At 41.0% G+C, this 13,679-nt stretch overlaps 1 protein-coding gene across 2 annotated transcripts; it reads right to left on the bottom strand.

Annotated features, from left to right (window-relative positions):
* Positions 1 to 1,260: 1,260 nt before the first annotated feature.
* comp (cartilage oligomeric matrix protein) lies at positions 1,261 to 13,486 on the bottom strand. Of its 2 annotated transcripts, XM_083887851.1 has the most exons (20): positions 13,335 to 13,486; positions 11,624 to 11,697; positions 10,656 to 10,707; positions 10,394 to 10,542; positions 10,145 to 10,282; positions 9,511 to 9,588; positions 9,191 to 9,343; positions 7,957 to 8,061; positions 7,633 to 7,740; positions 7,385 to 7,544; positions 7,084 to 7,202; positions 5,812 to 5,864; positions 5,537 to 5,730; positions 5,279 to 5,457; positions 5,146 to 5,194; positions 3,505 to 3,557; positions 3,361 to 3,426; positions 3,096 to 3,268; positions 2,839 to 2,978; positions 1,261 to 1,629 (listed from the first exon to the last, which is right to left on the bottom strand). In XM_083887851.1, the coding sequence occupies exons 1-20, from the start codon at positions 13,441 to 13,443 to the stop codon at positions 1,568 to 1,570; spliced, it is 2,214 nt and encodes a 737-aa protein (XP_083743977.1). In that variant the 5' UTR covers positions 13,444 to 13,486; the 3' UTR covers positions 1,261 to 1,567. The 2 variants fall into 2 exon arrangements, with proteins under 2 accessions (XP_083743977.1, XP_083743976.1); XM_083887850.1 differs by having other exon boundaries at positions 1,265 to 1,629; positions 3,361 to 3,557.
* Between the last annotated feature and the right edge of the window lie 193 nt (positions 13,487 to 13,679).

A 13,679-nucleotide genomic window follows, 5' to 3' on the forward strand; every position in this document is an offset into this window, starting at 1 on the left:
CGCTCCGAATGTATTCTCCGTTAGGTCATATCCCCCCTTCCCCAGCCCCAAACACACACGTGAGCGAGTCACAGTTTAAACACAGACATAAGATTGACCTTACAGTTGTAGAGTTAGCCACAACGCAGCAGCGACTGTGACACCTTTAGAACCTGAACTTTAACCTACTGCTGCCTCTGAAGTCAAGGATGAAAAACAGGAAATTCAGATACAGTCGAAGTTTTGACTTTGACCAAACAGTGCTGCAAAGGAGTTCAACTCGAAAAATGCAGGTTCAGGTTTAGTTCTGGTTGGTGAGCTATTAGACGTGTAAAAGTCTCAACGTTACTGTAAAATGTATATTTTCACTTTTCACACAAAGTGAGGAAAGCTAAATGTGTATTAATAAAAGTAATTAAAGATGATTATACAACTTTAGTCAAAATTAGGAAACTCAAGAGGCAGCAAATAGGAAAAAAGGGTTGTTCATCAGGGCTGATGCTAAATGTCTATATGAGCATGAATTTAAGACTTCATTGATTCCAATACCTTTAAATCGAAAACAAACTTTTCAGACTGAAGGGGGAAAAAAACTGGAGGTCTCATTTTCATGTCCCTTTAATAAGCTTTTCTTAATTACTACAGTTCACGGCTCTGGAAAAACTTATAGTGAGAATAGCATTATATCACTGTCGTCCTGTAAGTTGTGGTAAAGATCTGTAGTTCTTTATTTGTTGCCATGTGATTCTCCATATGTGACCATTCTGTTGATGAGACGAAAGAAAACTTGTCAATTAAATTGAATGTGGAAAACAGATTTTTCTCTGCACATAGTCTTGATTTGCAGAATAACGCTGATCTAAAAGGAAAAAAAAAAAAAGAACAACTGTCCAGTGTCATTTTACAACATCGCAGCGTGTTGCTGTGTACATGCATGACGTTCCGGTTCTGTTGTATATTGTCTTTGCTATTGTTTCTATTTTGTAAACTGTATTTCCAAATGCAAACTTTAAAAGATTATTTTGGATATGTGCATGCTTGTGAGATGTTCAGAATGTTGATTTCCACTAAAAGCTGTTGAGTTTGAAAGACGTCGCGTCTGTTACTGAAAGTCAAATGTGTTAACCCGTGTTTCATTTATGTTCATTTACATGTTAAATCTGCATTTAGAGTTTAAAGAGTGTCAAAGATACATTAGAGAATATTAAAATCATTAGATTTTTGTATACTCTGCTCATATCACAACTAAAATTAATTAATATGCTGCACATCATTTAGTAATATCCACTTTTATTCATTTGTGATATGTTAATCTTTGCAATAGCTTCTCTTCCAGAAAGTATACATTGAAAGTTCTAAAATATAGTTGATATTTAGTTGCAACATTTATTCAGACAGATTTCTTGTGTTGCTAGTTCTTTCTGAAGAGTTTTTTTTACAGCTGCAAAGGTTCCTCTTAGTGCCCAGTTTGGAGCACAGTCAAACTGACGTCATCTCACTTCAGAGATGTTTCTTTTCTTTGTCACGAGTCGTCGTGCGCTGGAAAGCTTCCCTGAACTCCCTGCAGACGTGTCAGTTGTCCCACGCTTCATCTGGCCACCAACCGGACCTGCTGGGCTCTGTAGGTGTCAAAGTCCTCAGGAAGAGTATCTGAAACCAGACAAAACATGATGCTTCATCTCCTCTACATCCACATCTGTCTTTTGTATTAACACCGGCAAACACGCTCACGCACGTAAATGTGTCGGAACACACTTTTTCAGGATCTTTTTAAGGTCTGTGGAACGAAATGAAAACGTTCTCTTCTGACACTTTAGTGGGGACCAAAGTTCTTCTGACACTTTAGTGCTCAAATCACATCTTTAACATGTAGAGAAGCGACATTTTCACCATTTTGGTCGGAGTTTAACGACATATCGCGCACAATTTCATCTTCTTCAGGAATTTTGAATAAAATGACTTTTAAATCATTCAATTTTGGTACAGGGACATCTCAGCCAAAGTGTAAGAGCAGGTGCTTACTCTAGGGAACTAATGACAGAGGGAGACTTTCGTACTTTGCGTCATTGTGTTCCCAGCAGGGGAGAAATGGCGCAATACCACCGGAAATCATGGGGGCAGTATAGAGTCAATCGTCCAATCAGTCGGGAATGTGATGACAACTCTAAAACATGCTGCCAGAGATCGCAGAAGAGTGAGTCGAGTGTTTGGCTTCACTGATTAGTGCACTGTGGTTTTATTTCTTGTCTAAGTTTTCAAAAGTCTCGGCAGACATACAGAAATATTAAGAAATGCGTCTCATCTTCGATCTCTCATCGGCAACACCAACGAGTAACATTCACCATAAATCGGATGACTTGCATCCAGTGGTCGCGCATCCCACTGCCACAAAATCAGCTTGCATTTCAGTCTATTTCAGATCAAGCGCAATAAAAATAACCCCTTTGTAATGGTCACCATGTTTGTTGATGCCTACAATTTGGTCACTCGCCACTGCCCTCTAGAGGAAGTATTGTGTACACATCCATACCAACGCAAAAGACACAAAGGTTTTTAGGGTAGTACTTGCTGCTGGTAATGTGTGCTTTTTAAAGTTTTTTTTATATATTCTTACAGTGTTTGAGGAGGAGTGTTATTGTGCCTCTTCAATGCTTCTACTGAACTTGTTTGAGTATTTGCAACTATATTGTTTTGTGCTGACAGGGGTTCACCTGAATGCTGACAAATACATAAATGCCCTTGTTGAAATCTGCCATAATGACAACAACATAAATGTTAATTAAAACAGATTGACTCTTTAAAGAAGACCCCCCCCCCCCCCCCCCAAAAAAAGCCACATTTGTTCATCTTGTGTCTGACCGTTGCAGCGGTAGCGCAGGTTGGCCCAGATGATGTTCTCCTGAGAGAAGCAGAAGACTCCGAGTCGGCCTCCTCTCATGGTGCCGTCTATGACGACGCCGGTGTCTGCCACCATCTGAGGACCCTCGTAGAAACGAACTCTGCACGACAAACAAAGAGCAAGTAACAACATCTCACATTAAAGTCTGTAGATTTTCACAAACATTTTAATTTTTATTCTTTCTGTTTGTATCTCTGTTGTGGCAACAAAGTCGTACCGGATGTAACCGTCAGCGGGCCGGTGCTGAAGGAACCATCGATACGACGTCTTGTCCTTCCAGCCGACATTGCGAGCATCTTTCCACAGGAGTTTCACTTGGTCACTGGTGTCACCGGTGTGCCACAGGGCGTTCCTCAGATTCTCGCCAGGACCTGTGTTTGACTTTACAGCCTTTTCAAAAGTGTAAGTGGCACAGTCTAAGTCTCTGGATTAAATGAAACATAAATTGTGCAACAAAAAAAAAATGGAGCAGAGAGAGTTACCTTCAGTTGGATGCCAGGTTCTGCCACAGCTCTGAACGGGTTTGCCTGCCAGTAGATCTGCTCCACCTGCTTCCACATCACCACATAGAAACTGGAGCTGTCCTGGTAGCCAAAGATAAATCCTGCGTAGTCGTCATCTGTTACCGTATTCACATGAAATGTCCCTTCAAAATCCACGCCACTGAAAGCTGTGTAACCTGTAAGGAAACAAATAGGCACACAATTAACCCATTTGCTGATTAATGATGCTGTGTATTGGTCACACATTATGAATGAACTGAAAACTAATGCTAAATATAGAGCAGGGTCATGTGATCGACAGCATTAGAAACACAGGTGCCTCAGTCAAATAACCACTTGCTATCGTAGCATCGATTGCTTTAAATGCCAACACTTACATGCAACATGTTAAATATTAAAGTGACAGTATGCGGCCTGGCCTATTATACTTAATAACTTCACAACAGCTTCAAAATTGTGTTTTTGTGACTCTCTCTGTGCACTTAACACCTGTTCTTGCACTGACTTTGATTAAAGGACTCAATCTCCTGTAAGAAATTAGTTTTACTCAATGATCGTCAGTGGCTTAAACTAGTGGAATCAGACCTAGCAAATTTTAAAATAAAAATGTGGACCATTAAAAATCAAGGACACTTTTGACATTCATTCATTTTTATCCACTTTATCCACTGAGAATCACAGAGTCAGACCCAGTCCCAGCTGACATGGGGCAAATGGCAGGATACACTCTAGACAGGTTGCCAGTCCATCACAGGGCAAACATGCACTGTCACATTCACTCCTATGGTCAGATTAGAGAGTAAAATTATCCTTAACCTCAATATTCATGTCTTTTGACTGTAGGAGGAAGCTGGAGTACCTGGAGAGAACCTACGCACACACACAAACATGCATACCTACAGGCACAGGTGATGAGGTGTAGATGTTAACTTAAATAACTTTCTAGTGGCTGCATCTACTGTATATAAGCACAGACGCAACAGGTTCTCTAATCCCATATGAGTGACGGGGAGATTCCAGGCTTTTCACCGCTGCAAAATGCATGTTGACTTTCAAATATTTGCTTTGCAAATTCATTCAGTTTGTAAGACAAAGGATCAACAAACAAGAATCTGAACCAGAGATTGATGAGGCGTCCAGATATGCATTTATTGACTCGTGTTAAAACAGGTCTTCCCCTGCACCCAGCTGAGCGGCTAAAAACAGATTAGTCACTTACAACTTTAATACGAGCTAAACTTCAACTTGTTTTAAAATCCAGTGTGTAACATCTGGGAGATCATTTGGTTTCTGTGAACTTAGAATAGGCCTTTCACATAGTGCAGAACAATTACTCGAAATTTTATCGAAATCGCAATATTTGTAGAAGCCAAAATATGTGTCAAAATGTCATTTTAGATTAATTATTGTTTTTATCTATACACTTTACAGTCTACAGACTGAAGAGAACAGCTTTGTTTCTCACAGAAAACGAGAATAATGATGTGAAAATTACAGTTCCTTCTGATATCGTGAATTCCTGCCAAAACAAATGGATATTTATTCAAAATCGTTCAGCCATACTTTCACATGTTCTTTAGCCTTTACAGAGGCCAGCATCTTATGCCACCAAATGGACAAACTAGTCATAGCACGCATTTTGCATTGAAGAAAAACAACCTCCGTTCTGGTATGCGAAGGCCACCATAGTTCTCTGAGGTGCTTAGATCAGTAATTCTTACGTACTGCTCCTTTACATTCATACAACAGTTATATCTCACTTACCAACAGCCAACCCAGGATCGCTGTTCATTGTCTGGACTATCTCTCTTCCCTGCACAAAGAAAAACATTTTATTTATTTTTTCAATAACAGACAATTAATCCGATTAAGAGTTGGGGGGGGAGGGACCCGTCACCTGATTCAACACCACCCAGTTGGGGTCGATCTGTGCATCTCCTTCTGGATCTAAAACGACAGTCTGGTACTCCCTGAAGTCAGTGAGAGTTACTTCAGCATTTTCTGGACAGACGTCGATGTGGTCGATAATGGTGTCATTATCGAAATCCTTTTCACATATATCACCGATACCATTACCTGTCAAGATTTAATAAAAAAAAAACACAGTTGTAAATCTGAAAAATGGACTTTAATCAGTCATGTGTTTTTTACCCACCATCCAAGTCTTCCTGCAGAGGGTTGGGGATGAGACGGCAGTTATCGGGACCAGGTGGCAGCAGGTCGGGGATCCCGTCGTTGTCGTCGTCGTCGTCACACTCGTCTCCTTTACCGTCTTTGTCCGTGTCGAGCTGAGAGCTGTTGATGACGGCTGGACAGTTGTCCCGAGAGTCCTGGTGACCATCACCGTCACTGGGCAGAGGGACGTTTGATTTTTACCGGCGTGTGCTGATGAGACATTTGTGGAATGTGACTGGTAAGGTGACACGTTACCTGTCCTTGTTGGTGTCGCAGGGGTCTCCGATCAAGTCGTTATCCGCATCCATCTGAGAAAGATAACATGAGATGTTTTACATTTTACAAAAGTTAGCAGGAAGCAGCTTTTTTAAAGAATGATAAAAAGAAAATCTGCTGACAGCTTTAAACATATAATAATTATGGCACATTTCCTCTATACAGTTCTAGCACGACTTGGCAAAGTTCTAGTTGGTTTGTTCTGCTTTTCCATTAGCGATAGGTACCTTTTAGTACCTGCTCTTGCGAGGTTCCAAGCGAGCTGAGCCAATACTAAAATGTGTTGTCGACATTTGTAGTGGGTGTCGTCACTGAAAGAGTCATAAGGACGTCGTCTGACACAAAAATCAAACTGAACAATGTCTAACTGTTGATCAGTTGAAAAGAAAACAAGCGTTAATCTCCAACATTTAGCAAGGACATTTCTGAAATGTCAATATTCAAGGTCTTCTCATACCAGAAAGGAGAAAGTATGTTGTTCTTTGTTTGTGTAATAAGCTTCCACTTTAAAACATGAATTGCATGCTTTGGGCTTTTTTGTCCTTTCAAACCATTGTAGAAACATGGCAGCACAAAATGGTGGCCTACAGAAAGCAAAGCCCCAGCTTGCCCAAAGTACATTTAAAAAGCTTACTCTGAGGCTGGGAAAATCTAATGGTTGTCAATTTGTAGTTACTACACACACTTATGCAAACTGTTTTCGATCATTTCTGCCAGTAAACCCTCCTGAATGTAGACATTTAGGCTACTGCTAACAGCCTGTTAGCTTAGCATAGCATAGCAACTAGGAAACAGCTGGCAAACATGCTAATAGGTGCATTATGTAATAAATCTAAAGCAACTGGTCATAAAATCCTCCTAATATGTCACAGAGACTCATTAATAATGTTCATATAACAAACTGAACTCACCAACAACAAAGGTACAGCCAAAATATTTGCATTTAAAAAAATCTTTTGCAGACTGCAAATCATGTTTATGTTTTGAAATCATGTTTTGGCATGTGGCGCCACCTACCGCCGCCTACCAATCATTGCAGTCGGTCGAGTCTCAGCTGCCGAGCAACTACGGATTGCCAGTTATGTCAGAAAACGAAACCTAAAAGACCTTGGTATTTTGAATTTGAATGTAGTAACCGTTTTTGGCCACATTCTTACATATGGCACCTTTAAACAATGGTAAGACTCAGTCAGGCTGAGCTCAGAATCAACTGTCATAGTATGAACCCAAGAGACGCTGAAGACATCTGACCTGGTCGGGGTTGGGGACATAAGGACAACTGTCACAGGCGTCTCCCACTTTGTCTCCATCTCGATCTTTCTGGTCGACGTTAGGAACCCTTTTACAGTTATCCAGGTGATTGAGGATCCCTAAAATAGAAGTTGGTGAATTGATTTTGTTACACTATATTGTTGTATAACAGATTATATTCATCAATTATACAATTATATCTCAAACCATCGGCCCCCTTTTTGTCCTGTAGTATTTATGTGTAGAATCATACTAAGTCTAATGACTAACTAGCCTTCTGAACTATAGAGCTCATACTAACCATCTCCATCGATGTCTTCATCACACTCGTCACCAAATTTGTCCACATCTGTGTCTTTCTGGTCGTTGTTTTTCACCGCGCGGCAATTATCGCAGGCATCACCAAAGTCGTCCTCGTCGATGTTCCTCTGATCCACATTAGGCACCAGCACACAGTTGTCCTGTGAACAAGCTGTTTTAGATTCTCAAAACAACAACACAGCATACATATAAAGGCTATTCTTTAACCTGTATCTATCTCTTTCAAACCTGCATGTTGGGGATCCCGTCTCCATCTGCGTCCTCATCACAGGCATCTCCAATTCCATCTCCGTCTGCATCTTCTTGACCAGAGTTGGGGACAGTGAGACAGTTGTCCTGTAGAGAAATGTGCACAGTGTTATTTAAGACATATTTATTGCACCAAAATAGTAAAACCAGGACCATTCCTCAGTTTAGATGCTTAAAAACGTAAATGTTAAGTGTCTCATGATGGTTTGCTTGTTATTTTAGATACAGTGTTCATGTTGCATTTGCATAAGACCCATGCACATGTTATTTTGTGCAGATGACATAAACAGAAAGGAACCTTACCTTGTTACAGTTCTTCTCAGGACAGTTCAGTCTCTCATCTGGGATCCCATCGATGTCAATATCAGGACCACAGAGGTAGCCGTTACCTGCCCATCCAACTCCACACTGTGAGGATGGAAAATGTTTTATTAACTATACAGACTGTTTTCACTGGCTCCTTTGTGCACTATATACAACATGACGTGAGCTTAAGTTCTTTAACAGGCCTGGGATTTCACAACATCTGGCACAGGTACCGAAAGGCTCTATGTTTCAAAGAGTTGGCTCAGAAATGTTTCATGATATTTAAGTTTGGAGCTTTGTGTGACCTCAGATAGCACGATTGTTTGTTCAAAGCTGCAGTGAGTAACTTTCTGTAAAACATGCAAGCTAAATGAGTTAACGCAACGCTGGTAAAGCCTTTCAGCTCCACATCAGAGGCGATTGCTCTATGACAGCAAGGGGCGCTCTGCGTCCTTTAAAAATAAATGGTCAAATATGTACTGTTGTGTTTACATTTCATTACTAAAGGTGTGCTCAAACTCGATCAACTATATAACTCATTTCGTTTACAATCGGCTGTTGATCACAGATCGTTTGACACGTTTTTCTTCTCATATATTACCGCAGCAGCATCTCTATGAGAGAGTACAGAATAGCTTTTTTTTACTCAGGCAAGGAGGGGAATACATTATTCAAAAGGTTCCTCAATCGTAGCGAGTCTAGCGGACTATTAGGTGTGATGTCAGTCTCAGTCCCAATGCGGAGTTTGGGAGTGAAGTCGAGAAACAAATAACACACAATAGTTGTGTTATTTGCCCCGGCGCTATATCCCATTTCTGATTTACTTTTTTCATTATAATATTTCTTCGTTTCAGTTGTTAGTTCGTAAAATTTTTTATCAACGTTGGTTCAGTCTTAGGCAGCCCAGACATGATGAATCAGATAACTGAGCCTGTAATAAGCTTCCCTGTTTCAAAGACTATCAGCTGCCACAGCTTTCTCAGTATAGCGGTATATCTAGATCTTCTGTCCCTTTTTACAGGATGAACTCTTATTGCAACTGGGCTGGGTAGCAGTGATGCTGATGGTGGTATAAGATTACCTGGGCATACGTCACGTAGAAGAAGCAGCAGCAGGGAGGGTGACAGGAAGTGAAAAGAAATCACCAAACATGGGGCACTCACTGCAGAGTTAAAGGTCACCCTTTACAACCAAGCTGTTCATTCACAGTGTAAATATTCCATTTGTTCACCTGACACTCAATTCCACCCTCTCGATGAACGATGCACTCTGCGCTGGCGTGACAGGGGTTGGGCTGTCCGTTCCCACAGGCTCTCTCAGGTCTGCAGCCTTGACGCTGATCACCGATGTAGCCGGTCTTACAGGGACCACACCTGTACGAACCCTGTATGTATCCAGTCATACATTTTAAGGGTGTTGCCATAAAATGTTGTTGCTGTGGACTTTTACAACAACTCTGTCCAATCTGGTTAAGGCTTAAATGTAACATGAATGTAAATGTTAAGAAATGTAATGCATGGTTTATTGAAAATCCCCCTCGTTCATACTCACAGGTGTGTTCATGCAGACTGAGTTTGCCACACAGCCACCATTGTTGGGGCCCTCACATTCATTGATGTCCTTGCAAACCTTGGACGGACAAAAAAAAAAAAGACAGAACATACAGTAACTTCAGCATGCTTCAACCTCAGGAGTGAAATCTGAGGCGAAATTGTGGAAGGTGGTGCTGAAATAACCCAGTAGGTTCTTGTCAACATACTGTATGAGCACACAAGTAAGGAGGTGTCGCTGATAGATGAAGAGAGCAGCTGGAGTCAGGGACCAGATACATGTGTTTAGGGGAAAATGACTTATGCACTGTATGTTTTTATTCAGATAGAGCCAGAGCTTTGTTTTCCTCTGGATGTTGATGTTTTTAATTGTATGAATTAGTTTAGTTGCAGAATATGTGAATATTAAGTACAGTCTTATTCTTTCAGTGTACTCAAATTCATATTCATCGACTGTACTACACCTAATAATTAAGTGTGTGTGTTCCAGGTATTCCTTATGGCGTGTGAAATCTGTTTTCTCAATCACAGGGTTAAGAAAGTTAAGGTTAGGGGAATGCATGATGTCTATGAGTTTCCTCAGTAAGAATGCTGCGCGAGAATGTGTGTGTGTGTGTGTGTTCAATGCTGCGGACCTGTTTGTTAGCCATGGCGTAGGCGAGGCCAGTGCCCTGCACCTGTGGGCCTGTGTATCCAGCAGGACAGGAACCACAGCGGAAACCTGGGGACGTGTTGATGCAGCGCACGCCCATGTGACACGGCATCACCGTACACTGCCATAAACACAAAACACAGAAACAGATACACTCCCACACATCAGGATTATGCCCAGAATGATAAACGCTCACGATGCTGTATTGTGCTGTCTACGTGTGTGTGTGCACCTCGTCCACGTCAGTGCAGTCGGTACCGTTACCCTCCATACCATCAGGACAGGGTCCACACTCTGTACCCTGAGGGGTCTCCCTGCACCTCACCCCTGGGTGGCAGGGGTTTGGCACACATGAGGGACGGGGCTGTAATCCTCCCATACCTGAGAGAGAGAGAGAGAAAAGCAATCATGTCTTTAAACACAAAAATGTATCTCTGTCACAGTTTTCTGTCCTCATCATATTCTTGTATTTTCTGTTTGGCACGTCAACTCACCACAGGCTTCACATTCCATCACTGTGTTCTTCAGGAATACTATCTCTTTAATCTGAACAACACAGTGGATCATTGGATTAATGTATGCACACACTCACTTTTCCAACTGATTATCTGTTGACATGATACTGAATAGTCAACAAAGGATTATCAAAATAAAGTGTTATCAATGTTTTGAAATGCATTCCCAAGATGTTTTAATTATTTCTTGATCAAGTACGGTATCAAATCTAATCTGAGCCTATTAAAGTAGACATATACCCTATTTCTCCAAGTTAACCTAGTTCCCCTGGTGTCCTAATGAACATGTCTGTGACATGCTTTGGTCAAAATACCATAAGGATGAAGCACCACAGCAGTTCAATCACCCTGTTAAAACAGCCCTGTTCAGAACGCTCTGTTTTGAGTGTCTGTCTCTTTAAATGCAAATGAGACACAGGTAACTACATCAGCACCACAGAGGCTACTGGGAGCTAACAGCAGTTAGCATTTGGAAAAGTGATCATTTGCTGACTCTAGGCGGCACATTGCCGTCATATATTACATGTATCCTCTGGACAGATAAATACTCTGAGGTTGGAAGATTGTGGAGAACTCTGTGCTGCACTGTGGAGCCAGGAATAGAACTTTTCGTTTTTTAGGGACAAAGCAGAGCTCCACGAGACAACAATTCCAGGAATGTCTTATAGTGAAGTAGCAATGAGTGTGGACCACAAAAACACGACATGAGTGGGTCATTTTTTTCACACTTTGCCAACTGATAGGACCCCCAGAGTCCCAAATATAAGGATTTAAATGCTTAAAAAGTTGATTTTGCATAATATGTCCCCTTTAAGCAAAATAAGACAGATTGGTTGTCTCCTCTTCCACACATAAAGACCACTCATGTGTCCAAGAACCTTGTGGTGAACTTGAGCTGGAGTAAAAGCAGACGTATAAATGTTCTGTGTAGTTGAAGGTGATTTTACCTGCTGCTTCAGAAGCTCTTTGATCTCAGCCAGTGCCATGTTTGTCATTTTAATCTGACTGATAATTTCTCCATCTGGGTTAGAAAAAAAACAAAGAAAAAGATTAATACAGATTACAGATACAGATTAAATAATCTGTAAAATAAAATAATGGAAAGAAGAAAGTGTGGGGAAAAACTACCGCTCCAATTATGTCCAATGGGAAAAACCTAAGCCATAATTGTATCATTTAGCAGGAGAAAGACGCTTTTCAAGAAGAAGGGTGACGTCCACTGCCTGGGAGTACAGCATCTGTCCTCCTCAACAAGATGATTCATGACATATCTAATACCAATTCCTGACATTCCTCTGTCACTATTTGTATCCACACAGCCCACATTCACATTTGATCAGATGTGAAATCTCTTTCCCAGATATGTGACAGTAACTTTTTCTGGAAGAAGCTGAGAGTTCATAGGAAAAATGTAACAGTGTGAGTCTAAATAGGATTTGTTTTATTTTCCTTGCGGATGATCAAACTTCAACCATGTGTCAAACTTCCTACAGTAACCATCCCTGAACCCAGGGACTGCTGTAAAGACAGGGGCGCTGCTAGAAATGTTGGGGCCTTATTGAATACTCTGCCCCCATCCCCCCAATTAAACTGACATGACAAGTCTGTGTGCCAGTCGTGCAACTGTTAAACTGTGTTTAAAAATCTCATAGAAGAAATTAATTCATCAAATTGAAACTCAAGAGAAATTTGGAATATTTGTTGGCGTTAATGAATTCTAAATGTGAAGTTTATTTTGCAATTGATAAAATACAATGAATAAGTTGTTGTGTATTATGTTCACACAGTTTATTGGCCTGAAATCGAGTGAGAAAAGAGTCAAAGCTAAATGTGTTATATCTCATTATTTAGTAGTAGTAGTCATAGCAGTTATTGTAGTAGTAGTATTTGGCCACTTCATGGCAACAAATAAACAATTTTTGAGTCATCGTATGTTAAAAAGTTTTCATGGTGACCACATTAACAGATCCAGAGCAACATTATTTATCTGTAGTTTCCGTTTTCTTCTCCAACTGGCAGATTTAAATCAACATTCACTCTGTTTCGTGTCATGACCTCTTCAGATGTGACTCTTTTTTATATTGATTATACCCACTTTTTAAAATTCCAGGAAACTAAAAATTAGATCGGTGATCAGTATTCTGTAGATCCTCATAGGACTCATAAATCTCTGAGGTGGGAAACTGTGTTCAATAGTCGCACAGGGGACTTTAATACCTGTATATTCTAAGTGACCCAAAGACCCATCATCCCTCCTTCAATCACATCAGACAGAGCCCTCGTCTCCCAGAGGAGCCGTATGAGAGCAGAACTCTCCTGAGCATGAAGCAAATGTGTTCTTCTCATCAGGAGCAACTCTGTTTACAGAATGACTTCCACAGCAGAGCGAGGAGATACTGGAAATAAATCAAATGCTATAAAAGAAAGGTTGTTTGCTGATTTTTCTCACAGTGTTTTTCTTTTTCTTTGTCAGTGAAAATGATTTACGCCAACACTCTAAAATCCCATGCAAGTAAATTATTCTTTTCAGAAGACAGTTTTCGGAGTTTTCACTGCATATTCCAGGAAAAAGCTTGCACAATCGGTTGTTTTTGGTGGCACGCTGCGCAAAACAAATGAAGTCAATTAAGTTTAAAATGCAAACTGTTTGTGTCTCACCTCTCTGTCCCTCTGTGACATGTCCTCCCATGGAGAGGACACAGTTCAGGACCACGAACCACAGCATGCTCTCATGTCTTCTTATCTTCATGTTCAGCAGCAGCTTCATGTCTTCTCTCTCTCTCTCTCTCTCTCTCTCTCTCTCTCTCTCTCTCTCTCTCTCTCTCTCTCACTTAACTCGAGCTTGGTGACAGTGTTCCTCATGCATAGGAGTCTGAGTCTTTCCACTGCTGCTTTGGTTTTATACCAGATGACCCCCCTCCCCACCACACACACACACACACACACACACACACGCGCACACACACACACACACACACACACACACACACACACACACACACA

Source organism: Microchirus variegatus, assembly GCF_963457635.1.
Source record: "Microchirus variegatus genome assembly, chromosome: 4".
Classification (NCBI taxonomy): domain Eukaryota; kingdom Metazoa; phylum Chordata; class Actinopteri; order Pleuronectiformes; family Soleidae; genus Microchirus; species Microchirus variegatus.